Source organism: Ictidomys tridecemlineatus, unplaced genomic scaffold, assembly GCF_052094955.1.
Source record: "Ictidomys tridecemlineatus isolate mIctTri1 unplaced genomic scaffold, mIctTri1.hap1 Scaffold_77, whole genome shotgun sequence".
Lineage (NCBI taxonomy): Eukaryota > Metazoa > Chordata > Mammalia > Rodentia > Sciuridae > Ictidomys > Ictidomys tridecemlineatus.
Window position 1 is genome coordinate 557,478 of NW_027525652.1, and position 27,611 is coordinate 585,088.

A 27,611-nucleotide genomic window follows, 5' to 3' on the forward strand; every position below is an offset into this window, starting at 1 on the left:
AGAACTAAGGATGACATCAGATTTCTTGTCAGAAATTAGGCATAAGAGAATATAGTGGAGTGATACCTTTAATATATTTGAAGAGTAATAATGTTGGCTGATAATATCATGCCCAGTGAAATATCTTTCTAAAATGAAGACTTGTACTGACATACAAGCTGAAAGAATTCACCCTACACTTGCACCAAGACAGCAGATGGAAATAATGGAATAAAGGAGTAAAGAACACTGAAAATGGTGACTGTGTGCATAAATATTTAAAATAATTTTTCTTATTTGAACATTTTAAAAAGTCATTGACTGTTTAAAGACAAACATCAGTGTAGTATGGGATTTAGAAAACATGTAAAGTAAAATACATGACAACAGTATAAATCTCAGAAGGGTAGTAATTATTGTAACGTTCTTATTGAATATGTGAAGTAATACAGTATCATCTGAAGGTATATTGTGACAAATTAAAGATGTACATTCTAAACCCTGAAGCACTAAGATTAGAAAACAGAGTTATAGCTTAATAAGCCAATAGAGGAATCACTAAAAATACCGATAGTGGTATTTCTGCAAAAGAAGACAGAAAGAAAAGAAAAAGAACAAAGAACAGAAGGAACAAATAGAAGATTATATTAAGCTTACACCTATGCACAGCAGTAATCCTATTAAGTGGAAAGTATCTAAATACATCAGTTAAAAACAGAGATTGTCATATTGCCTAAAGAAGCAAGACCCAAATAGATGTCTAAGGGAGTAACACTGTAAATAGACACAAAGAAGTCAAAATTAGAATGATTGAAAAAGGTATCTCATGTTAAACACTAGTGAAAGGAAATCTGGAGTAGCTACATTAAACCAAAAGAGGTTGTGGGGCAAAATATATCATCGGGACTCAAGAAAGTTATTTCCTAATGATAAAGGAATCAGTCAAGATTATATAATAAACTTAAATGCTTGTACTTTTAATATTAGACCTTCAAAATACATGAAGTATAAAAATTGATAGAATTATGAGGAAAATGATGAATCCTATAGATTACATTTAGAGATTTTAATATCCTCTCCTCAGCAATTGGCAGAAAATGAAAAATAAAAGTAAGATTGTAGAAAGTGTGAATGACATAATCAATCCATCCATTTGAAATTAATTGACGTTTATAGAAAACTCCCAAGGAGCTTAGTGCACATGGAACATTTACCAAGATAAACTGTATTCTGGATCTTAAAAAAATTATCAGTAAATATAAAAGTATTCAAAGTCAGGCAAAGCTTGTTCTCTTAACACAATAAAATGAGAAATCAATAATGGAAAAATCTGGAAATTTCTCAAATATTTGAAAACTTTAGTGCCAGACTGCTAAATATATATATATATATATATATATATATATATATATATATATATATATATATAAATGAACAACACAGTACATTTATTTTTATGTGGTGCTGGGGATCGAACCCAGTGCCTCACACATGTGAGGCAAGCACTTTACCACTGAGCTACAACCTTAGCCCCCACTGCTAAATAATTTTTGAGTCAAATAAATCAAAGAATAAATTCATATTTTGAGTTCAATAAAACTGAAAACAACATATCCATTTGTGCAATGTCACTAAAGCGTTATTGGAAAATTTATAGCACTACCAGGCCCAAGATAGCTTTATTAAAAAAGAAGTCTCCAGTCATTGACTTTAGTTCCTACTATGAGAAACTAGAAAAGGAAAAATAAGTTAATCTCCAAGTAAGCAAGAAAAAAAGATATAATAAAGACTATAAGTCAGTAAAATTTTAAAAAAGGAAAATAAGAGAAAATCAATGAAACCCAAAGCTAGTTCTTTAAGATGAATAAAATTGATCAACATCTAGTGAGGGAAATAAAAGAGGAGACACAGATTACCAATATCCGCAATCAGAGAAGGGATATAACTACAGATTTCACAGATACTAGACTGATAATGGGGATATTATGAACAGTTTATGTTAATTAACTTGACAATTTAGATGAAATGAAGAAATTCTATTTAAGCCACAAATTGCAAAAGTTCACTCAAGAAAAACAGACAACTTCATAAACCTTGTTGACTATTAAAGAAATTGAAGGTATAGGTAAAAACCTTTCTACAAAGAAAAAAATATAAGACCCAGATAGCTTTATTTGTGATCCAATTCCTGTAAGGAAGAAATGATACTAATTCCTAATAGTATTAGTAATACTAAACCCTTGTAGAATATTAAAGCAAGGAAATATTTCTCCTATGAAGCCAGTGTTATCACTACACCAAACCAAGACAAAGATATAACAAGAAAAGAAAATCACATACCTCTCAAGAGATCTCCAATGAATCTGTACAGAAATTCTAAACAAAAATTTAAGTCGAATACAACAATATGTAAAAGGAAAATACATCATAGACAAAAACTAGACTGATGATGGGGATTTATGTCAAGAATCCAAAATTTATTTAACATTTGAAAATCAATGAAATTTACCACATTGATGTACCTAAAAGCTGAATAAGAGAAGCCATAGAAAATACATTATTCCATACACATATCCCATACTCTTGTTTAGCTCAAGAGATACAAAACAAGCATTTAAAAAATATAGCAGGGGGGGAAATGTTGGGGAGTAATATTGGCCAAATTATATTGTTATTTTGTGTGCATGTACAAGTAGGTGACAATAAATCCCATCGACATGTAAAAAAAAATCAGCCCTGATTATTATTTAAAAATTTTTTTTAGATTTTGATTGACTTTTATTTTATTCACTTATTTATATGTGGTGCTGAGAATCGAACCCATTGCCTCACACATGCTAGGCAAGTGCTCTACCACTGAGTATCAACCCCAGCCCCTCAGCATTTATTATTGATGTAGAAAAACAAATAACAAACTAGGAATAGAAGGGAGCTTAAAATATCCTCTGAAAAAATGCAGCTAACCTCATACTTAATGGTTGATAATTGAATACTTTTCCCCAAGATCAGAAACCAAACAGAGATGTCCACTCTCATTACATCTATTTAGCATTGTACTGGGGTGCAGTAAGGAAATAGCTAGTATACTAAGGCAAGAAAAAGAAATAAAATGCACTCAGATTGGAAAGAAAGAAATAAAATTCTCTTTATTTTCAGATAACATGAATATATATAGATACAATCTGGTATGATCTAGAAAAAAGCTATTGTAAGGTTGACAGATAAAATTTACATCTAAAAGCAATTATATTTTCTATATATTAACAATGAATAATTAGAAATTGAAATTTTAAAGATTTCCATGTACAATAGAATAAAAATATGAAGTATTTAAACATAAACGTGGCAAAAACTAAAATGTATATATTAAAAACTATAAAATATTGCTGATAAAAATTAAAGAGAACCTAAATGGAGAGATATACCTAATTTATGAGTCAGAAGACTAAGGTGTCCATTCATCCCAGTTTAATCACCAGAGTCAACATTATTCCAATCAAAATTCCTGCAGAGTTTTGTAGAAAATGACAAACTGATTGCAACAGACCTAGAATACGTGGCTTCAAGACTTAATCTAGGCCTGGGGATGTAGCTCAGTGGTAGAGCACTTGCCTAGCATATGCAAGGTCCTGTGTTCAATCCCTAGTACCATACGAAGAGGAAAAAAAGAAAAAAAATATTCTAAAGCTACAGTAATCAGGATTGCAGACAAAACATTGGAACAGAGCCAAGAATTCAGAGATAGATACACAATATATATGGCAACAGTCATTGACAAAGATGGAAAGACAAGTAGAGAATGGGAAGTTTTTCAGCAAATGGTACTGAAATTACTGCATATTTATATGCAAAATATTGATCCATGCCTTGCATTAGACACCTGAATTAACTCACAGACTTAAATATTAAACTCAAAACTACAAAACCTCTAGGAAAAAAATAAGAGAAAAATTTTTGTTGAACTTAGGTTTGGCAAAGATTTCTTAAATTTGACAACAAAAGCATTAAAAAGGATTTGACAATGTGGGATTCATCAAACTAAAACCTCTGTAATTCAAAATACACTTTGAAGTGAATGAAATAGACAAAACACAAGCTGGGAGGAAATTACTGTAAAGCATTTATCAAGACTTGCATCAAGAATATATGAAGAACTCTTAGAACTCATTAGAAAAAATATAGTCCTGTAAAATAACACTTCATCAAAGAAGATAAACAGATAGTAAATAAAGACATTAAAAATGCTTGACATAATTATCAGGGAAATGCAATTTTGAAGCATAAGAGTTACCACTACACACTTATTAAATATCTAATATTAAAGACAATTGTGCTGAGTGGTTGGAGATGGAGGAACTGGATGGGTACACAGCTGGTGGGGATATAAAGTGGTAGAATCACCTTCTTAAAAAGGTAAACATATACCAGTCATATCCAACCATTCTTTTCCAAAGAAAAGATAAGTTATATAGCAATAGGAGGAATTTTATATTTGTAAAAGCCCCAAACTGGAAAAAAATCCAAATGTCTATCAATAGATGATAGACAAATTGTGGTATGTACATATAATGAAATGCTACTCAGCAATAAAAATAGATGATAGATAAACTGATGTAGATGAATCTCAAATTATGCTGAATAAGAGAAGCCATAGAAAATACATTATCCCATACACATAAAACTTGAGGAATACAAAGCAATCTATTAAGATAGACATTTTGCTGGAGGAATGGGAAAGTGGGGGGCAAGAAGGAAGGGTGACAAAGGGCAGAATTACCTAGAGAATGAGAATATTTTTGGAAGTAAAGGATGTGTATATTATCTTGATTATAATGGTGATTTCATAATTTCATGTTAAAATTTATCAAATTGCACACTTTAAATACATGTAATTTATTGCATGTCAATTTTACCTCAAAGCTATAAGAAATAATATACTCATCTTTTTTCACTTTCTAAGATACAATTAGTATTCTACAAATATTTTTCTCTACTTCATTTTAAAAATATATATTCTGGAAACCAGCTCTTAGCAGTATTTAAAATTATTTTCTTTCTTCTTTGGTTTATTCAACAACTTTCATTGATGACGGTTGTTTCAGCCTTTTGTGACCATCTTGTATTATTATAATTAATGCTTGAATAACATAGTTTTGTAAATACAAGTTTTAAACATTTGTTGTTGTATTCCCAGTATCTTTAGAAGTTAGGGCTGGGGGACTATAGCTCAGCAGTAGAGCACTTGCCCTAGATACCCTTCCCCAGCACTGAAAAAGTTAAAAAAAAAAGTGCGATTGTTGAGTTAATAGGTAAATATATAAGCAGTTTTGGGAGATGTTGCCAAATCTCATTCATAAGGGTTGTATCATTTTGTATACTTATCTGAGAATTTGTATTCCCCCACATTCTCTCACCTACTGAGTATGTGGTCAAACGTTTGGATCTTGCCAATGCAAGTGAGAAATGGTATCTTGGTGTGGTTTAATTTGTATTTTGTTCATTATGAGCTAAGCAGAGCATGTTTCCATATGTTATAGCTATTTGCATTTCTTTTCCTGAGATCTGTTTATTTCTTCAGCCCATTTTTGTATAGGTTTGCTGGCCATTTTATTTATAATGTTCTTTATATTTCAGGAACATGATTCTTTGGACAATAATAGGTTGCAAATATTTTTTCTCAGGTTGTCATTGTCAAACTGTGTGTGTGTGTGTGTGTGTGTGTGTGTGTGTGTGTGTGTGTGTAGCAGGTTTAGATACAGCCAGGAAAGATTTTTTCAATGAGGCAGGTTTTGCCCACTCATAATACATAGAAAATTTCACCCAATATTTTCTAGTACTTGTTTATTTTCTATTTTTACATTCATGTTTCTTATCCATTTGTAGTTTATCTTTTGAATAAGTAGAGAAAAATCCAATTTTATAATTTTCCATGTGGTAACGCTACTTATTAGAAAGTCTATTTTCCCCAAACTAACTTTTATTGTACCCCAAGTGTCCAGTTGGTTCTGTTTCTGGATTCTCTCTTCTGTCCCACAATCTCTATGTATTCTTGGGCTTGGACGAGGGTACATGAATTAATTATATAGTCTGCCCTCCCTGTACCCTTCATTGCTCTTCTTTTTCAGTGCTTTCCTGCTTATTCTTGTTCTTTTGAATTGACTATAATCAACTTGATGACAGATTTTTAAAGATCCACATATGTTCATTCCCTCCCCAAGTTAAACGTCCCCAGTTTCTTCAATTTTTAGCACGTGCTTTTCGGGGGCTATTCATGATTCTGTTCTTTTCCACAAGTCATGCAACCTTAAAATGTGGCATCCAGAAATGAAGCCACCGGAGTGGGGTGATAATGACATGATTCCTTAGGGTAAGGCTTTTTAAAAAGAGTGTCATCCACAATTGGAGAAAGTAACAGGACTGGATTGAGCAGGGAAGGAAAGCCCAGTCCAAGCAGTAGTCCTTTATAAGGGAGCAGGAGAAGCTTCTCCTCTTCTGTCTGCACTTTTGGGGCAGGTAGGTACCTGGTGTCTCAACACGTTGACAAAAGGGTTTTGCTCTGGGAGGAGCTGGGAGGCCTGACTTTCTCCTTTTTCCTAGTCTCTGCCTATAATCCCCTTTTGCTAGTTCCCTGGCTTCCTCCAGGGCCTTCTAAATCGCTGGTCCTCTCCCAGTTCCTGGGACAGGTGAGCCTCTTTCCTTCTGGAGTCCTTTCATTTGGACTCTTCTGCTGGGCTCTCCTTGCGCTGTCCCCCGCTGGGCTCCGCAGTTGGTTCTTTCCACTCCCTGCCCGCCCCTCTGCATCCTCTGTCCTCTCACTGCTGTGGGCCCAGGGGCTTCCTCTGATGACGCGTTTTACTTGCGTTGGGCGGAAAGCGCCTGCGGTGGAGGAAGGCAAAGTTCACTCCCAGTACCTGCCCCCTGCGCTGGGTCCTACCGAAGTAGGAAACGGTGAAAGAGGGTCCTGTGCTGTTCTGCATGGAAGCGTTGCTTCCGCTCAGCTGTCCCTACACCATGGACTCAGTACCTGCCACTGTGCCTTCTGTCACTGCTTTACCGGGGGACCCGGAGCTCCTGGGACCCCTGTCGGTGCTCTACGCAGCCCTCATTGCCAAGCTACTGGAGGTGACGGTCCCATTCCCAGGGAGGGACCCCAGCTCTGGCAGGCGGGTGGCTGAGTTCTGGCGGAGTGGGTGCACTGACTGTCATGGCAACGGAGAAATGGAGTGTGTCGGGCCCAAGGCAGGCAGGACTTGAGTGTATTGTTAAGCGAGGCCGGTGAGAGTGTACTTGAGCTTTCCCCACTTGCACTTTTTTTTTTTGACGGAATAGAGGTGACAACCTCATGGTATGTTCCGAAATGCAGCCAACAATCCAAACAGCTAAGGTTACTACAGGTGTTTTCCCTACGGAGACTGCTGGGGAATTGGGCCCAAATGACAGTTATCTCCTATTACGTGTAGAGGGCGGTGAAAACAGGGAAGAATAGGCAGGTGTTTACTGCACTGCCTTTGAGCAACCATTTAAAATTAGGCTTTGAATTTTATAGAAGGATGTTAAATTCAGAGAAGTTTAAGCCAGTTTTCAAGAGTTGTCTGAAATTACATGTCACTTATCTGTTTATATAAGAGTGGAATGGAAGTAAGATTTAAAATCTTATATCATCATTGTTTTTATTTGTTGCCATAAAATTAATTAGTTCTTTCATATATTTAAGTTTTTGTCTTAAATGAATTTTTTAAATTATAAAAACCAGGTTATCTAAGAGAAAAGAATGATCCAGAGGGATTCTAGCCAGGTGTTAGACAATGTGATGATATAGGGCCTGTTACAAACTGGAAATGTATGCTCAATTTAAAGTATTTAGATTCGGGCTGGGGTTGTGGTTCAGTGGTAGAGCGCTTGCCTAGCATACATGAGGCACTGGGTTGGATCCTCTGCACCATATAAAAACAAAACAATGTGTCCACCCTAAAACTAAAGATACATAAATAAATATTTTTTAAAAAAGTATTTAGATTCATTATACTTGAAAACACTGCAAGCCAACAAAAAATGTGAGACTGCCAGTATCCTCTCTCTTGAAGAAGCTATTGGAAAATATTGAGGAGGTTGATTTCTGATGAGGAGGTTGGTTTAGAATTGCCATGATTCTTTGTGACTGTTTTGTTATAAATTTAAGGTTTCCCATTTCTTCTAATTTGTCTGTTTCAGCTGTTTACTACATTGCCTGATGATACTCAACCTGGGCCTGATTTTTATGGACTACCATGGAAGCCTGTAGTTTTCACTGTTTTCTTTGGGATTGTATCCTTTGTCATTTTTTTTTTTGGAGAACTGTTCTTGTTGTGAGTAAATTAACTTACTTATACCTCAGCACATAAGCACAAGGATTATTTTATATAGTCACTGCCCCCCCCTTTTTTTTCTTTTTCAGTTGCTAAAACACAAATTAGTGGTTTAAGTCAAACTAACCTTATAAAATAATTTAGTGTGGGTGCAGTTGGTAGAACTGGTAATTCTTACAGCCATCCTGACCAGTAGTTTCATATGTATCAGAAGTCTTAAAAGTGGGATAAAAGATGGGATAGGTTAGATAAATATCCTTTTATGTAGCATATATGTCTAGTAATCTATCTTAAAGAAATAACTATCCTTTGAAGATTTTGGTAATGTTTTTCAATGGAACAGTGTATTAGATTGAAGACTTAGCACAACATAATTCATTTAGGGGTTATTGTATGTTCAATTAATGGAATAGTAGGCAGATGTATTTATTTCAAAGCTTTGAGGTACAGAAAATGCTCACAATTAAATGTGAAGTGGGGAAAAAAAGCAGAAACTAAGATTTAAATGTTGATGAACTGTATGTTAATATAAACACATATAAACAGGGGGAAATGCTGCAAAGAAATACAGTAAAATGAGAAAAAGGAGATGAGATAATTTTTCCAGTCTTTTATATAAATTTTTCCCAGATTTTATGATTTGATCATATGTTCAGAACATACCTTTTTATTTGGAAGTATAGATTATGTGTTGTCCAAAAATCCATTAAATGTTTTGTTCATTAAGTCTTTTTTTTTCCTGAGCAGAATTAGTCTATCTCTGTGTATATGTGTACATATATGTATAAGTGTGTGTGTGTGTGTGTATATATATATATATATATATATATATATATATATGTGCTTATACATACTTATGTTTGTACTGTAGGTCATTCTGTTTCATAGTTATTTAACATAATTGGAAGAAAATTATTTTAGGTAAATGGACTTTGCATATGAAAAGCCTAACAGTTAAAGAGGTCAAAAGCATTGGATACAAATCTTTTCAAATCTGATTGTTCTTTTTCTGATTTCTTAATTATATCAGACATATCATTGTTAAGATAAGTTTCCTCTCCTTGTACAATTGAGTGTAAAATCTCCTAGAAAGTATTCCCTTCTTAAATAGAAGAATCGTTTGCCTGGATTCCTGTGAGGAATTTTCTAATCTCATTGAACTTTTTCTCAGCTAAAAGGAAAAAGGAAATAGAAGGATAAAGAGAAGGGAAAAACATGACAACATTTTATATTTCTCTCTCTTGTTTCTTTCATTTCAAAAACCCTGGTACCTGTTTCTCTTTTCACTAGGTTATGTGGGATCTGGTTCCTAGCTTGTTGCTCCTCAGTTTCAGCATTTGACTTTGGAACTTTAGTCCTTACCTTAGATGACTGCTTTTATGCTACTTCCCATTTTCCTCTGTTGTCATTTTGAGTAAAAGGTTAGCAAGGCTATGACATTAAAGAAATGTTCATTTCTTTCTGTGTTGGAGTTTTCTGAATGCAATTTCCTATTACGAAGATCCCATGGATGATCCATGGACACATCTGAGTATCCCATCACCATTTATAACATTTGAAAGGACAAGTAATATGCTAAGTTATAAAGAAATTTAGTGATGTTTTAAAAAAATTTCTGCTTACGTTTTATTATCAGGTAGTTTATTGCTGTCTTTTGGAAATGATTGTTTTTGTCCTTTCCAGAATATGTTAATTGTCATTTCTCTTGTTTCTTGTGCATTTTCTTCTAGCAGTCTTCCCTTTCAGAATTCTTGCTATACATTTAGTGGTTTGCAGAAATAAGATGATGTAGCCTCTTAGTTTCTAAATTCAGCCAATAGCCAAATTTAAATTGGAGTTCTAAGATGTTTTCTTGTGAGTGAAAGTGGCATATCTTAGTACAAAGATTATGCCTTTAATATTGTTTCCTCAGATTCCTTTTGAATAGTCATTGTTTCTAGACTTTATCCTGGTTATTTAGAATTGTCAAGTAAATGATTTTGAGTACACACACACACACACACACACACACACACACACATACACACACACATATTTACTGTGAAATAAGGTGCATATCTTAGTGTTTTTATGTCAGAGGCTATTTATGAAATATCACTACCAATTAAATTTAAAAGGCTTGTTAACCTTTACTTATTTTTAATCCTATAAATTATTATCCTGAACCAGAATGTTATTAAATTCTCACTTGGTTATGATTCTGATTGTTGTTTTAGGAATGCTGTTTCTATTGAGCAGATGTTTGATATCAAATTTAATCTTTTTTCTCTCTTCTAGGTAAAAGATAGAGTATATCAAGGTAAATTTTTAGGTCTCTTAAACTTGTAATAACCCTTTGTATTGGTGTTTGATGTGTGTTTTATGTATGTTAGAAGTAGATACAGTGACTTTTAATGTCTATTATCTTTTTTACCTCCTGAAAATTTTACTGTTCCTAGGTTGCTAGCATGGATAATAGAGTAGATGATGATGGTTCCAACTCTGAGATAGGAGATAAAGAGGAGGAACAAATTGTGGATAGGGAGATGATAAGTTTTAATTTGGGGCAGATTAACTTTGAATATTGATATAATGCAGATGTATTACATTTGAAGAGTATTTCTATGCTAATGATTTAATCATGCATAAAGTAATTGAGTAGATAATTTAAAGAATGTTAATGTGAATCAGTATGTTTTCATTTCTGTTTTTCTTTGCAAAGAATTAAATGATTCCATTTTCTGAAAAGAAAGTGTTTTGAGAAGGGAGGAATATCAAGCTACAACACTTTACTGTATTTCCCATCTGTGAAATAAGCTTAAATTTAAATATCATTTTGGATGGGAGGGGTACCTGGGATTGAACTTTGGGGCACGCTACTGAGCCACATCCCCAACCTCCTGTATTTAGAGACCAAGTCTCACTTAGTTGCTTAGTGTCTCGCTCTTGCTGAGGCTGGCTTTGAACTTGGGATCCTTCTAGCTCAGCCTCCTGAGCCACTGGGATTACAGGTGTGTACCATTGCACCAAGCAAAATATCATTGTTCTTATATTTTTCTTAAATTTTAATAATTTTTATACTCTTATTGCTAATAAGCATAGATTTCTTTTTAAAAGCATAATAGCTATGCTAAGAAGTATTTCCTCATAGTACCATATAACATGTCTTTGCTTTTAGTAGATTGAATAATTGAATTTCATTTAGTGATTGTAATAATCTTGTATATTTCCCCCTTTTAGTCAATGAACAGCAAATTTCCAAAAAGGTGAACAATTTCATAAAAGAAAATGAAGAACTAGTGCAGAAATTGTCAAATTATGAACAGAAGGTATAATTATTTTTTTGTTTCTTTCTCCTTTGGTTCTAGCTTGAATCATTTCTACCTGTTTTAATTTAAAAATCGTATTTTAAAATTTTTTTCATTATTTCCTACAAATCATCCAAATTCTAAGCAGTCATGTATTAAGTACTGCTTTCTTCTGGAAAGGGTCACTTGTCTGGAAGTAACTTGTATAGTAGCACTATAATTTGTGTATCTTAATTCTGAATGCTTTATTTGCATAGGTGAAGGAATCAAAGAAACAGGTTCAAGAAACCATGAAACAAAAAATGATTCTTTCTGATGAAACAACTAATTACAAGGTAAAAATCCCTTTTTTGGGGGGAATTACATTCTAAACTCAAAAGTAAATGTAATGAGTGAGTAATCTTGACACCTATTTTTTCCAGGATAAAATGAAGCTTCTTGAAAAAGCTAATGAACTTCTGGATGAGAGAGCTAAAAGTCTTCATGTTATGTTAGAATCTGAGAAAGAACAGAAAGCTAAGAATCAGGACTTGGTAAGAGTTTTGCTGCTAAGTGTTACTGCAATTTGGCTTTTGGAATATTTTGTAAAATTGGTTAAGTTAAACTTAGTCTAGCTGTTAACTAAAGTAAGATTAGGAGCCAAGGAAGTTGAACCCACTTCTGCCCATTTTGTGGAACTTTTAAGTACTGATACAACAAATTATTTTTATGGGCCTAGGAAATATTTTTATTCTCAACCTTGGATAATTTTCATATTGCTTTGCTCTGCCCTTGGAAACATGCAGAACAACTAAAAAACTATTGTCCAGTTGAACAGTATTTGTTTACTTTTTACTTGAAAGAGTAATGAATTAATCAATTTTCTGTACTTAAAAAAATTTATTTCATTTTCAATTCATGTTTCATTTTCAATTTTTATAAGTTTCTATAATTACATAAAAGTTGCAAAAGATAGTAGAGAGTGTGTTCTAAAATATCCTACCCCCAAGTAAGCTTGATCACCTAGCTGAGGTAGTATTTATCAGATTTCTCCACTGTAAAAATTCTTTCCAATCCTTTTCATATTGTATTCTTTGGAAGTTACCATGCACAGCCCACAGTTAAAGTATGAAGAGTTACAAGCTCAGGATGCAGCTCATGGTAGAGCACTTGCCTAGCATACATGAGGCCCAGGATTCAATCCCAGGCATTGCAAACAAAGATTGCAGAGTTATATCCACTTCCTTAAGGAGCGGGTATATTTATAAATTTTTTGGATTTCTTCTGTATGTGAGATTAGTCTATTCTTCCTTAAATTTTATCATTTTTTACTTCAGATAAGAAAATTTTAAAAATGATCTTGGGAAATTTTTTTCTCTATCACTAGAAAAAAATTACTAATTTGAACTGGTTTACTTGAAACAGTAATTAATTAGTTAATTTTCTATGCTTTAAAACATTTTATTTACTTATTGCATTATGATTTTCTATACTTTGACCTTTTTTTTCTGGTTATCTCATAAACAGTAAGGTTGTGGATGCCATGAAATATTTATGACTTCATTTTCCCTCATCTCTTTCAGTTCTTGATTTTTTGCTTAGTCCAAAGCTGGATCCCCTGCATTTACCTGAAATGTAATGGGATGGCTTGACAAAAATTTTGTTGTGTTTATCTTTTTAGTATATATATGTGTGTGTACACACACACACACATATATATCAGTATTTCTACTGAAATCCTAATGCATATTTTGTGTTCTGTTTTCACCTGGCAGATAATGGAAAATAAGAAAACTATAGAGAAGCTTAAAGATGTCATTTCAGTGAATACTTCTGAACTTTCAGAGGTAAAGCTGCCAACTCTTGCTAACGGATATTAATACTATATCTTAGTTTTGTTGCAGACCAAAAATTTGAGGTGTGCTAAAATGTGCAAAAAATGAGAACTGTATGATGTGTGGTTTGGGAAAGTATAACTTTGTTTTTTCTTTGGAATTAATTCACTAACTGTAGTGTTTTGCATTAGCTTCACATTGTCCTTAATGAAGCTAAGCTTTGTGAAGAGAAGGTGAAGTTGGAATGCTGTCAGCTTCAGAAAGAAAATACCATGCTTAAGAAGAAGAAAGAGCAGGTAAATAAAATTTGATGTCATACATAATGTAAACTAGAGAAGTGAATATCATTATCTTGTATCTTTTTTGGATCTGTTTCTGAGGTAAGGAATATTCATGTAGGACCTTTTCTAGATATGCAAAGTTTAAACAATGCTCCCCAAATTGAGTGCATATATATGGTCTCCATCTGTTTTGGATTTTTGGATTATTGCTTTTCTTATCAAATGTCAATCAGTTATTAACTTGCATAGCCTCAAAGAAACTTTTTAAACCAGAAAATTAAGTATTTTATGATCCTCTTTTGAGTAGTTACTGATTCACCGGCCAAGGGAAGATTACATGATAAGGAATCTAAATTTAGGAGACAGTCATATGTGCCCAGCCATTCCTGCTGGAGGTAAATTATTTGAATTGGCAGCAATTTTCTGGGGAATGCAATAAACAGGGTCAACTTCCTGATAGCTCTGATGTTCTTACTGCAGCTGTGAGAGTTGAGGCCACTCTGCCCTCTTCCTTAACCAAGGTCTCAACCTCCTCGATTGAGGGAGGCCACCGAGGAGTATGGCTCTGTATTTCTTTGTCTAAGTCTTGTAGTCCTGATGTATCCAGTGCAGAAACCCCTCCCTAACCCATAGGAATTCATGTGTTTTGACTTTTCAGTTGCAGCAGGAAGTGAAAGACTGGAGTACATCACACGCTGAGCTCAGTGAACAAATGAAATCATTTGAGAAGTTACAGAAAGATTTACAAGTAACGCTTAGTCTTAAAGATGATACTATTAATGTAAGTTTATACTCCAAATACATGTTTCATCTCATGAATTCTCCTGAAATCTTTGAATTAAAATCGAGAGTCTTCCAACCTTTTGCTTCTTTTCTAGGCTCTAACTAATTACATCACACAGTTGAATCGGTTACAATGTGAATCTGAATCTGAGGATCAAAGTCGAGATGAGTCAGATGAATTAACCAATGGAGAGTTAGCAGGTAAGATCAGTCTCAGGAAGGTTGAATCCTTTTTTTCTTTCCTGTCTTTAATTAAGTATACAGATGCCACTTTTCAGCTGGCTGAATTTCTTCTTAAGCTTCAGGTTTGTAGACACATATCACTGGATCTATAGATATGTCTGTTGCATTGGCAGAGGTGGGTTGCTGGGGTATAATGTAGCAATAGGCATATGAAGAACACTTGACTTTTCCTATCCCATTGAAAACTAGTAAGTACACTGCAGCTACAATAGTCACATCCTATACCTCTAAGTATTGAACATTGTACAGTAAGAGAAATTTATTTATTAACTTATGCAGATGATACTTGATTTTGATACTCATCATCTCTATGGCTCTGTGGTTTTAAGTCCACAGTCAGTCTTAAGAGTCCGGAGGTAGTTGGAACCATAAACTAAGGCTGTGAGAACAGAGGCTAGAGACTATCAGAAAGCTAGAGAGGGAGTGTAACAATGTTTACTGATGAGGAAAATATTTCCAGATGTTTTCTCCCAAGTTGGATATTGCTTACATAGCAAGTATTTCAAACCACACCTGGTAGTAGATTCAGGGAGAAAATAGAGGATTGAATCTTTCAAAACAAGACACTTACTTGCCCAGGTGAAGATAGATCTGAGAGAGAAGAAAAGCTTTTATCTTACAAGAATAACATAGATAACATTTTAGTTGTGCAAACTAGAAATTCACCTTTTTAAAAAAAAAAACAGACAGTACTTTTATTTATTTTTATGCTGAGGATCAAACTCAGTGCCTCACACATGCTAGGTGAGCACTCTACCACTGAGCCACAACCCCAGTCTGAAATTCACCTCTTTCTTTTTTTTTTTAAATCTAAGCTTGCAATTCTCTTAAAAGTCATTAGTCTAATCAGTTTAATTATTTAATTGATTTTTTTTTCTTCCGGTGTTTGAACACAATCATTCTTTAGTTTGGGGAAGTTAGGAGAATATAGAGTTAAAAGTAAGGAAAGGAAAAGCTAAAAGTCTTTTGTTTTTTAGGTGATCGGAACGAGAAGATCAAAGATCAAATTAAGCAGATGATGGATGTCTCTCGGGTATAGTTCTTTGTAAGAGTCCCATAGTGCCTGTGAATTCTTCCTATGCCTCACTTTTAAGAATACCTCTCTTTTCTGCAATTTTTAGACACAAACTACAATATCAGTAGTTGAAGAGGATCTAAAACTTTTACAACTTAAGCAAAGCACCTTGATGTCCACAATATGTAATCTAGAAGGTGGGTTCTTCTTGAGAAGAAATTGCCATGTTGAAAAGACTTAAAATTTTATTGGAAAGATAAAGAATGGCTTCTTGCTTTCATGCTTCTTACTTTTCTTGGAACTACTCCCTCAAACAAGTTCTTAAGTCCTTGTACACATATAGAGATAAGCTGTTTTATCCTTTACAGACCAAATAAAGAAATTAGAAAGTGACTGCAATTCACTACGGTCTTCTAAAGCTGAACTGGAAGAGGAATGCAAAACTCTTAGGCAGAAAGTGGAGATTTTAAATGAACTCTACCAGCAAAATGAGATGGCACTACAAAAGTAAGATTTTCATTGTTTGTTATTGTTATCACTGTGTGAACTAACAGATAATTTTATCTTTTCTTAAGATTATTTACAATTTTTTCTAGTTGTAATAAGTAGAGATTTGTCTTTTTTCCTTTGTGTTTTGTGTCCTATAAGTTGCATTTTTCTTTCCATCGTCAGTCTTAAGAGTCCTGAGGTAGTTGGAACCATAAACTAAGGCTGTGAGGACATCGTAATCAATTGTCAAATTCATATGAAGGCAGGAAGTGGTAAACTGGTATTAACAGTCACTGATGTGGAAATACCTCTCAAAAGATCTAGGCCCTTTCTATGATCCCACTATTTATTTTAATTACCTTTCATTGTAATCAGTTATGTAATTCTAATGTTTTGAACTTTTATCTCTAACTCTGGACCTTTAAAAATACTGAGTGATTTGGAATGACATGTTTTAGTAGAATAAAAACTTCAAAAAGGAATAATATTTACTTATTGATGGTACAAGTTTTGGACTTGAATATCTCAGATGTTCACACTAAAAATTGAACTGTGGCAAGGACCTTAGGAGTTATGATTACAGAAGTACTTGTTTGTAGTATATATTTATATATTAATCTTCTCAGTGTGGAGCTAGTTATTTTTTGAAAGTTCATTTGAAGTTTTTAATCCACAAAAATACTTGAATTCTCTAAAAATAGGTTTTTTTGTGTCAGATTTTGTTTGTTTGCACCTGATTTTACTCTTCGGCATATATATATCTATATCTTGTTAAAGCAAAGACAGACCTTCTTATAGACCTAACTATTTTTAGGTATTTTGACTTCTGTTGCCTAATTAATGCATTAAATATTGAAACCTTCCCATTAACTTTTCTAAAATTCTGTGATCTCCAAGCGACCTTTTTAGAATCTCAAATTTTTGTTCAGGCCAGTTCTAAATGCCTGGCCTGTTTCAAAGAAACATTTCTCATTTTATCACTTTTTATTTAAGAGAACACTTGTTTTCTCTGTCCCTACTAGTAATATGAATGACCTAAATGGCAATTAATTTTCTTTGTAATGCAGTTAAATTATAGCACTATTTTCCTCAACTCCTCCAAAATTCATTCAGTCATCATCTGTGGTTTGTACTCTTTTTACTCATCCCCAGGTACTATGTTAGTTCATGCCTGTGTCATCTTTTCTGTTTCTAACCTAGGTCATCTGTCTTCATTCTCCATTATTTATATTTTTATATAATTTATTTCAAATTCTTAGTAATTTTCTCTATAGCTGCTTGAGTGGACTTTCTAAAATATGTCTGTCCATGTCAATATGTGCCTGTGGTTTATGAAGAATTTGCTTTCTATTTGATGACCTGTTCTTTTTTTCTTCCTTGTATCTTTTTAATAGTTTAAATATTTTTAATTATTTTCCTCATCCCCTGTATAAGCTTGATGTAATCATAAATTATAATGGAATTATAATTATATAATTGTAATTATATAATTATAATTATAATTTTATTCATCTTCTCATAATTTAAAGGCCATGGTATATATTCTGGATTTAATAAAAACCTGACATAGATTAATAGGTTTATTATTTTTTTTATGGGCTTTAAGTAGCTCCCGAATCAGATAACTGTTGTGGCATTGTATGTTAGTACTTCATATACTGTGAACTCCATAAGACATTCATTCAATTTATACACATATTTAAAGTTTCTGTAGTTCTGCATTCTACACTGTTGGTTTCATATTTGAAATTATTTTCATTCTATTTGAACATTGTCCTTTAATGATAGATTTGATTAGTGTATCAAAGTAGTACAAGGATAAACAGAATAGTATTTTATCCACTAAATATTGCTACCTTTATAATCTGTATTAGGTTGACATGAACTTCATTATTAGAGTTAAAACCAGTTTCCATTTTTAAAGGATCTCTCTTTTGGCTACTGAATTTTGACTGTTACTTAGTTTTAGCAATTTAAAAATATCCAATTAATTACCATCTGTTCTAAATTTTTTCTTTATGGAGTCCATTATCATTGTTGTTTGGTCTTATCCCTCCCCTAGTTCCTGTAGTCATTTCTCTGTTTTTTTATCAGTTTTATTGGGAAGTGCCTAGGTGTAGTTTTCCCCACCCCACCCACTTTTTCCTCTTGCAGTTATGTTGTTTGGGACCATTAAATATTTCTTGAGTCTTTTTTTAAATGTTGATTTTACCTCATTCTCTCTTCTGATTATAATAATGCATATTAGAATTTGATTTCCCCTGCCTCCTACATTCTGGATTTACTTCTTCTGGATATTTTCTTCTGACCTGTCTTAAAAGCGCTAGGATTTATTTTACTTCCCAAATCTGCTGCTAAAATCATTCATTGAGTTTAGGATTTTAAAAAGTTCAGGGTTTAAAATATTATTTTAGTTGTAGATGGACATAATATTTTATTTTATTTTTTATAGAATTTTTTTAAGAGAGAGAGAAAGAGAGAATTTTAATATTTATTTTTTAGTTTTTAGCGGACACAACATCTTTGTTTGTATGTGGTCCTGAGGATTGAACCCGGGCTGCACACATGCCAGGCGAGCGCACTACCGCTTGAGCCACATCCCCAGCCCGACACAATATTTTATTTATTTTATGTGGTGTTGAGGACTGATCCCAGTGCCTCACACATGTGGGGCACGTGCTTCACCACTGAGCCACAACCCCAGTCCTATTTCAGTACTAAGGCTCAAACCCAGGACCTTGAGCCATGTGCTCTACTATTGAGCTACCTCCCCAGACTCCTTGCTCTTTCTCATAAGGGACTAGTGTCTTACTGCTTTCCAAGCTATCTTTAATCTCATCATTCTGCCTCTGCCTCCTGAGTATCTTCGATTGTAGGTAGGTCACCACACTCAACTATTTCTTGGTTTTATAGTTTCTAATCCTTTGACAAAATTCATAATCTTTTTTTTTTCCTCTTTTGTGGTGCTGGGGTTTGAACTCAGAGCCTTGTGCATGCAAGGCAGCACTCTAACAACTAAACTATATTCCCAAACCTGAAATTCATAATCTTGACTTTACTTTTTTGAGTATATAAAGCACAGTGATTTTAAAACATGTGCGGATAACCCCATTAGGTGGTTTCCTTTTCTGTGGGATTTTTTTCTCACAGAATTTTGTCTTATGGAGTGCCTGATCAGTTTTGATTGGCTAACATTGTTGTGATAATTATAGATGAAATTTGAGGACTAAGATGAAGTTATCTTTTTATAGAAAAGTGGTGAGGTTACTTGAGTAAGATTGTCTGTCACTTTAAACTTAGTCAGCAATTAAGATAATTCAAAAATGACTTGTCTTTTCAATGTTTCAGTATTGTTCCTTTTGGATTTTTTGCCTGTTCATCACTTAAGTGTGCAGTACTTTCTAATCTAAACTCAAAGGCTAGGGCTTTTATTAAGGGTCCCTTTATTTGTAGCCCCAAACACTTGTTTTTACCTCTAAGCCCAGGAATTTGATGAAGGCTTAGTTCAAACTCATTATATCTTTGTGTTATCTTCAATATGTGGGTAAATCTAGGAGAAAAGTACCTTAAAGTGCCAGCCTTACTTGTAATTCTGAGATTCCTTTTTCTAATGGATCTTGGCCACATACATATATCTTCACTGCCTTTTTAGCTTGGATCCTTTCAAACACATTTTTATATTCTTATAAAGATGTTTTGATTGTTCTTAGTGCTCTCAGACTAACTCTTTGATAATTGGAAACAAAATTCTCTCTGTCCTTCAAGATTCAGTTTTCTCCATATTCCTTCTTAAGCCAGTGGGGAAAATTATTATATTCCTTTAGGTGTCATTTATACCTGAAACAGTGAGATCTTTTATTCTTTAGCATCTTACAAGGTAACTAGTATATTATAGCCACTCATAAAATACTTGCTGAAGAATTAAATGAGAAGCTATATAAGAATATATAATCCCCTTTTTCTATTTGGTATCAATAATCCTTTTTTACTATAGTTCTTCTGATTTATGGAAAATTAAGTTTCAATTTAATTATCTTTTGAATTGGAACTATGGCTAAAGTAATACAAGGATAGCAGAAAATAGTATTTTTTAAATCATTAAATGTGGCTACCTTTGTCTCAGTAGATGAACATCTTGAGTTTCATGATCAGAGTTAAAACTTGTCAGTAGATAATACTCTGATCGTGGGTCAGTTTGGCTTATTTTCAGACATTATCAAAACTCAGGTTTGTCTTTTTGCTTAATTGCAATTCTTTTGAAATAGATATCTAAAGTGTGAAAAATGTTCTGTCGTTAATTGCATAGCTAAAAAGACATATTCTAGAAGATTTTTTCTTTGACTGACTATATCTTTATTATGGTACCAGTCTTGGATTGAGAAAAGAGTTCCTCCATGACAAAGATATACTTAGTGTCCTACCCATGGCAGAAACGAGAAAAGAATTATCCCCTGCTTTATCCTAATATGTTTAATTATGTTAGGTTGATCAGTCCTGATCTTCCACATTAAAGTAAAGTGAGTTTTTATTATCTTACACACAGGATACTTGCCCCTGGGGCACATGTTGTTTTCACATTTATTTTATTTACTGGTAAGTAGAGAATTAAGAGGAGAAGTTAGAAAATGTAAGTGATTTGCCAGAGTTTGATTTACGAAATTGCAGGTTTGAATTTCTATTTTATGTGCCTAAGCATTTTATAGAATTGTGGGAAGTGATATTTACAAAGAGAAACTTTTGATTTGATAACTGGCTTTATTTTAGGAAACTAAGCCACGAAGAATATGAGAGACTAGAAAAAGAGCAGCGGCTGTCAGCTGCAGATGAAACGGTGGTTTCCGCTGTACAGGAAGTTAAAAATTACAAGTGAGTTCAGTTTCTAAAGGAGGGTGTCAATGTCTAATGATCTAGTGTTAGCTTTCTTTTTTAATCTTTTTTTACATTGTGTAGATAGAAGAAAATAGCATGGAAGTATAAATAACGAGAGGATATGAATACATTCAATTCACACAGGAGAAAAAATAAATTTCAACTTTACAAATGAAAAATGTTAACAAAAAATTTACTTACACCCAATGGGGGAAAGATCATAGGGAACTTGGTCAATGCAAACAATTCTGCGGGTTTTGATTGTTGTAGTAATTCTTTAAGAAATCAGTTTGCTGTGTGATGTATCAAGACCCACAAAAGTGTGGCATTTGATAGACCTTGGAAATCTTCTATGGATATAATTTGAAAAAAATAAAAAATGTTTTAAGGAGGAAGATATTTCTAGCAGAATTACTTGAGAACACACTGATGAACAGTTACAGAAATTATAATTTATCATTCAGAATCTTTAGCAATTAAATGATAAAGAAGTTATTAGTATTAGGTTTTTATTTTATTTATTTATTTATTTTTGGTGCTTTACTACTAAGCTACATCCTTAGACCTTTTTTTTTCCCTTGAGACAGGGTCTCAGTTGCATAGGTTCCCACTTAATTGCTGAGACTGACCTCGAACTTGTGATCCTCCTGCCTCAGCTTCCCAATCATTGGGATTACTGGCATGTGGCATTGCACCTGGTCTGTAGTTAGTATTAGTTTTGATCACACTGGATTCATATAACCATAGAAATGTTTTTCTTATGTATGATAAAGTCTTTAAAAGTATAGCTGATGGAATAAAGGGAAAATGGTCAGAATGTTTCAAATGTTATTCAATTGTTGTAATTCTTAGGCGGAGAATTGAAGAACTGGAAGAAGAACTACAGAAAACCGAGCGCTCATTTAAAAACCAGGTAGTAATTAATACTGTCCTATAGTTGCAGAATTCTTTGTATCTAATACAGACAATTATAGGCTATTATAATGAGTCCCTAAAAACATATTTTTTAATGTGTTGTCTTTTTCAGATTGCTGTGCAGGAGAAGAAAGCTCATGATAATTGGGTAAGATTTTTTCCCCATTTTCTTTATTTTGTGCATAGCCTACCGCAACTGAATTTGAATATTTTCTCTTTAATAGCTCAAAGCTCGTTCTGCAGAAAGAGCTATAGCTGAAGAGAAAAGGGAAGCTGCTAATTTGAGACAGAAGTATGTGATTTTGGTATCTTACTATATGTTTTATAGTGTTTTAAGGTTATGCTAGATATTATCTATGAAGGAATAGATTGCTGTTTCATAATTCAGCCCATTCTTTCTCAATATTCAAGACTATTGGAAATGACCCAAAAGATGGCAATGCAGCAAGATGAACCCATGATTGTAAAACCTATGCCGGGAAGACCAAATTTACAAAATCCTCCTCTGAGAGGTAGGGGGCACTTTGTAAAAGGAGCTATTTTATTTCTTGGTGCAGAATGTATGTAAATTACTTTTTATTTCTGTCTGTAATGATTATGAAATAATCTGAATGATTTGCTAAAGCAGGAGGTGAGGGTTGGTGTCAGGGAGAAGGCTACCTTAAAGTAGTAACACAGCATTGTTGTCTTTAGGTCCACTGAACCATAATGGCTCTTTTGGTCCATCCCCCGTGAGTGATAGAGAATGTTCCCCTCCACTGACAGCAGAGCCAGCTGGAAGACCTCCTTCTGCTACTCTTAATCGAAAAGATATGCCCAGAAACGGATTTGGTGAGCATTCACATGTTGCTTTATAGTAAACTGCTTCAAGGTTTTGTTTTTTTTTCCCTTTTGAATATTCTAATAAAAACATAGAATTTGGGCCTGTACAATACATAGAAGATAATTTCTTACGTTATCTTAGTGAATGTTTTCTGTAAAATCTGTTCTAGAATAGAAAACATTTTTTTTTTCCTGGAGGTCCCTGTATTGTTTTTTTCTTTTAAATTTTACACTGTGAAGTGTAAACCTTTATCTTTAAATTAAATCTCTATGGTGTTCCTTTCCAAAATATTATAAAAGTAGCCTTAAACTTTATGTAGCATACATATTTCCAACATGAAATACTGAGTCTTATTTCCAATTCTAAATAGGACTGTAGCCTTGGTAAGATTGGAATTCAGGTTATACAGACTAAAGAAAAAACAGCCTACACATACTTCAAGTCTATAGCTTAAAGTTTAGGACCAGTACTTATTAATCTGCTGTTCTATCAACCCAAGGCAGTTCTTTATTTTTCTTAAGTCTCTTTATAAATTGTGATTTATGTATTGGGCAACCCATTTTTTTTAAAAAAAATATTTTTAATTGTAGATGGACATGATATCTTTATTTATTTTTTAAATGTGTGCTGAGAATCAAACCCAGTGCCTCACACATGCTAGGCAAACACTCTACAACTGAGCTATGACCCCAACCCCTGGGCAACCCATTTTTAATGTTGCTTTCCAGTTATTGTTGAACCCTGACCTGTCCACCAGTGGTTTATTTCTTCTGAAAAATACATACAAGGGCTCTGATCTTTCTTTCCCAAGGGTCAATGGATGGACCTTTACCTCGTACTGGTCTTCTGAGGCATCTGGGAAACCCATTGCCTCTGGTAAAGGACCAAGTAATTTCAAAGAATCTGTAATTGTGGATGGAGGATTTTTATTCTTTTCATGTTAGAATAAGTCTGAATCCATTCTTTGATCTCTAACAGACCCAGGATGTGGTCCAGCTCACATGAACAGCAGCTCCAGAAGTTCTTCTCCAGCTAAGGTGACGAATGAGGGCAAGGTAAGTTTTGTAGTTACTGTGAATCATGTGGTCATGCAGGAACATGTAGCTTTCCTACAGTACTTTCTCTTTGCTTTATCCTTCTTTGTGTTCTATTTGTACTATCCCATTTGTTTTTTAAAAAGCAAACTGTTCCCCAAGAACCTGAGACCCCCTCAGTCTCCACCATTACTTCTTTGACTGAGCATCCAGTTGGAGTAAGTACTTAGAGGTTGAGAACTGAATTGGGTTTTATTCTGTGCATTTCTGGGAAGGATATTCAGAGCATGACACTGATCTTGTTTGCTTTAAACTGCATGCAATATTGAGCTTACTTTTCTCCTTAACTTGGGAATGTTGCTTAAGTGTGTACAACTATAATGAACTACAGAATGTAAAAAGTTATCACTCTAACTTTATATGGTGTTTTGTGTTGAATCTTCTAAGGCAAAGTAAATTCATTATAAATTATATAATTCATCATTTTTATTTTTGTTTGGAAGAATGTTATTTAAGAATTCCTCCATTTGTGCAAACCCTATTTTGAGTGATTTGAATTAGATTGGTATCAGATTTTCTGAAAGTGAAATACTGTTTCAGTGAAACAATGATAATCTGAAATGACCTCTTGAGCCAGTCCCAAGCAATGGTCTCATTTGTTCACATAAGTGTATTCTCTTGTAACTGTGTTGCTATTATATCTGGTAGGTCTTCTGAAGCTCTATAATAAAATAAATTTTTAATTGTTTAGTTTCAAACCCACTACTCATAGGAAATGATAAATCAATATCTCAAATGGTGTACAGTAAATGAAAGTAAATATTAAAGCCTTTTCTTCCTAATTTGTGTATATAGCACTGTGATGGAAAATACTTCTCAAGTTCCAGTGTATATATATTCTAGGAATATACATCTCTGGAGAAATCTAAGGGCAGCTTAGATAAGACCCCAAACCCCTTTGTAGTAGAAGATTTAAAAGAGAGCAAAGACCCATTGTTAGAGAGGAGTAGAGGTGGGAAAAGCATGGCTTGGAGGCAAACCTGGGATTGAGTTTCTTTAATATGCAGTGTGGCCTTCAACAAATTATGATATTCCATTTGCTTTTGTTCCCTCTTATTTAAAACAAGACAGTCTACTTAAAGATCTCAGAGGTTGAATAATATATGAAAGACTTACCGAAGATACTCTGAATAGTAGCTATTATTACATGGGTAGAGAATGGATTTTTCATTTTATTCTGTTCATTCTTAATATGGAAGTAATGAGCTATTGTGATGAAAGGGAAGTGATGGGGAGGGGGGGAGTCCCTTTGAAATAGATTGTAGTGAATACAACATGACATACTGGTCAGAAATCACCTCTGTTAACAACCTCTGCCAGTCCTCTTGCCTTTCCCTTTCCTGTGCAGATATAATCAGTAACAAACTGGTCCCTCTTGTGGCATCCTTCCAACTTCTGTAAGCTGTCAGTGGGAATACACAGGAGGGGTGGGTAGAGTTTTGTTGCACTGATGGTGTTCTCTGGACAGGTGCCTGTTTGGGGTTTTAGCTTTTATCGGTGTTGGTACTTTGTCTTAATACATAGGAATTTTAAAACTTTTAACTTCTTTCAAATCTTAAATTGCAGGTTCATATGGCTATGAATGGGCCCCCTCCTTTCTCAGGGGTACCCTTCATGGACCCCCCCATGGGACCCCCAATGGGATGGCCTCCACCACCTCCCATTCGGTATGGACTGCCACTTCAGCTCGGTGGGCCTTTTGGGCCTCAGCCAATTCCTCCACCTTTTGGTATGATGATCTGAATAGTAGTGATTGACTTATAAATCACATTCATCTTCCACTTCTATTGCTTGCTAAAACAGTTGGTTGCTATCTCAGGTCTTAACAATGAAAGGATAAAGCTGAGTACATTTTAACTTTTCCTCCAGTTTTCTGGCACATATGGGACACTACATAATCTTATACTGAGATAGGCAATAGCTATCTCTCATAGACAAGGATAAGGGGCTATATACAGAAAAGCCAGAAATATTACTTCTGCAGATGTTTGTTGAAAATCTGTTGATATGCACTGCAATAGATGGAAAGGTGGATGAGATGCATGCCATAACTTAAAATTTTGTCACAGATATGAAAATCCTACAACATAAAGTTTGTAATCACCCATAATGGAAGCATAAGCAGTAGGTTATAGAATATAGAAAAGGAAAAGTCAAACCCTCCTTACCTTGAGAAAAGTCAGAGGGAAGTGTTAAAGAGGAGGATTTAACAGTGATCTAATAAATGTTGCTGATTTAATTAGGTGGCTGTGGAAGGCCTTTTCCTGGAGGGCCTGCACCTTGATTCTGATGGCATGTGTAAAGTCCATGCTGAAATACTTCATGAATTTTTAATGGATAGAGTAATAAATAGTGGGATTTCCTTTTATCAAAATTTCTTTGATGTAGTAAAGTTCTTATTTCATAATCTATCATCTTTTCATGGTAATATAGTACTTCCAAATATAAATGGAGCTCTTGTGAGATAGAAATAATTCTGCAATTATATAGTAGGAAAAGAAAAACGACAAGCCTGGAGCTAGGTAGAGCCATATTTAAATCCTTAATATGTTGCTTCATGGCTGGTTGGCCAAAGTCTATAACCTAAACTTGTTCCATTTCAGTTTGCCTCATCTGGCAAGTCAGGATGTTCACCAGTTGATGTTCTAGGCTTGAGAGAAATTAAAGACTATAATATCAACATACTTGAAATCACCCTAGTTCAGAAATTTCTGGGTATTTACATAACTTCCTTTTTATTTTCCAGGTCCTGGTATTCATCCACCAATAGGCTTCAGAGAATATGCACCAGGTGTTTCACCTGGAAAACGGGATTTGCCTTTTGACCCTTGTGATTTTTTTCCAGAACCTGCACCAGCACCATTTAGAACTTTAGGCTCATTTGGACCAAGAGAGTACTTCATTTCTGGTGCCCCATTACCACCTCCAACTCATGGTCCCCAAGACTATGGGCCACCACCTGCTGCAAAAGACTTAATGCATTCAGGCTTTAAAGATGAAGCTCCACCTACACCTGATTCTCAGGTGTGAGGGATGTTCACAGGCCTTAAAACAGGGCCTGTAAATTTAACCTCTGACACTTAGTCAGAAAATGGACTATGAACTATTCATCGAGTTAAAGGATTATTGGCTTCAAAATATAAAAGTTTATTTTAAAAGATTTATGTTTTTAGAATAAAGCTGCCTTGGCGCAGTATACATTTTGAGCCAAAATATTTTCCCCCTAAATATCCCCACTTAAGCTAGAGTATTCTTCCAATTTTAAAATGTGCAATAAGGAATATCTTTGTTTTAGTTAATGTAGCATATACAATTGCTAAATGATTTAGAATGTCATAATTATGGACATTTCTTGTGGAAATGCTTTAAGAACATGTATTTCCATTATCCTATTTTTAGTGTATTGCAGTTGATAACAGAGAAATGGTGTTTTATAAGCTTGATTTTTTTCTCTTTCAATATCTGGTCGCAGAGACTGTTACGCTAAAAATGTTTACTCAAAGATCATAAACTTCATTTTCCTTCTTGCTGAAGTTCTTTGTTGTAATAGTTCATAAAAAATTGTTTATTAATATTTCCCAAGTGTCTGTTGATTCATTGGATCGTCATGAGACTTTGTGCCATTGGGGAAGCATGTAAACTCACTCTCAGAACTGAAGATGGTGACTTGGCAG

The 27,611-nt window shown here is 34.0% G+C and overlaps 1 protein-coding gene and 1 long non-coding RNA gene across 4 annotated transcripts in view; one reads left to right on the forward strand and one right to left on the reverse strand.

Annotated features, from left to right (window-relative positions):
- Positions 1-27,611, reverse strand: part of LOC144374598 (uncharacterized) — a 45,144-nt gene that overhangs the window by 12,889 nt on the left and 4,644 nt on the right. The gene's annotated exons all lie outside the window — the stretch shown is intronic.
- LOC144374594 (transport and Golgi organization protein 1 homolog) lies at positions 6,876-27,511 on the forward strand. Of its 3 annotated transcripts, XM_078037363.1 has the most exons (22): positions 6,876-7,101; positions 8,191-8,324; positions 10,602-10,623; positions 11,544-11,632; positions 11,869-11,946; positions 12,034-12,144; positions 13,366-13,437; positions 13,617-13,721; positions 14,365-14,487; positions 14,585-14,690; positions 15,710-15,765; positions 15,854-15,944; positions 16,116-16,254; positions 21,001-21,102; positions 21,958-22,018; positions 22,133-22,168; positions 22,245-22,312; positions 22,432-22,532; positions 22,714-22,851; positions 23,822-23,898; positions 25,504-25,666; positions 26,684-27,511. In XM_078037363.1, exons 2-22 carry the CDS (start codon positions 8,247-8,249, stop codon positions 26,965-26,967), a joined length of 2,100 nt encoding a protein of 699 aa, XP_077893489.1. In that variant the 5' UTR covers positions 6,876-7,101; positions 8,191-8,246; the 3' UTR covers positions 26,968-27,511. The 3 variants fall into 3 exon arrangements, with proteins under 3 accessions (XP_077893489.1, XP_077893491.1, XP_077893490.1); XM_078037365.1 differs by lacking the exon at positions 25,504-25,666 and having other exon boundaries at positions 6,877-7,101; positions 26,684-26,907; XM_078037364.1 differs by lacking the exons at positions 25,504-25,666; positions 26,684-27,511 and adding an exon at positions 24,024-25,480 and having other exon boundaries at positions 6,877-7,101.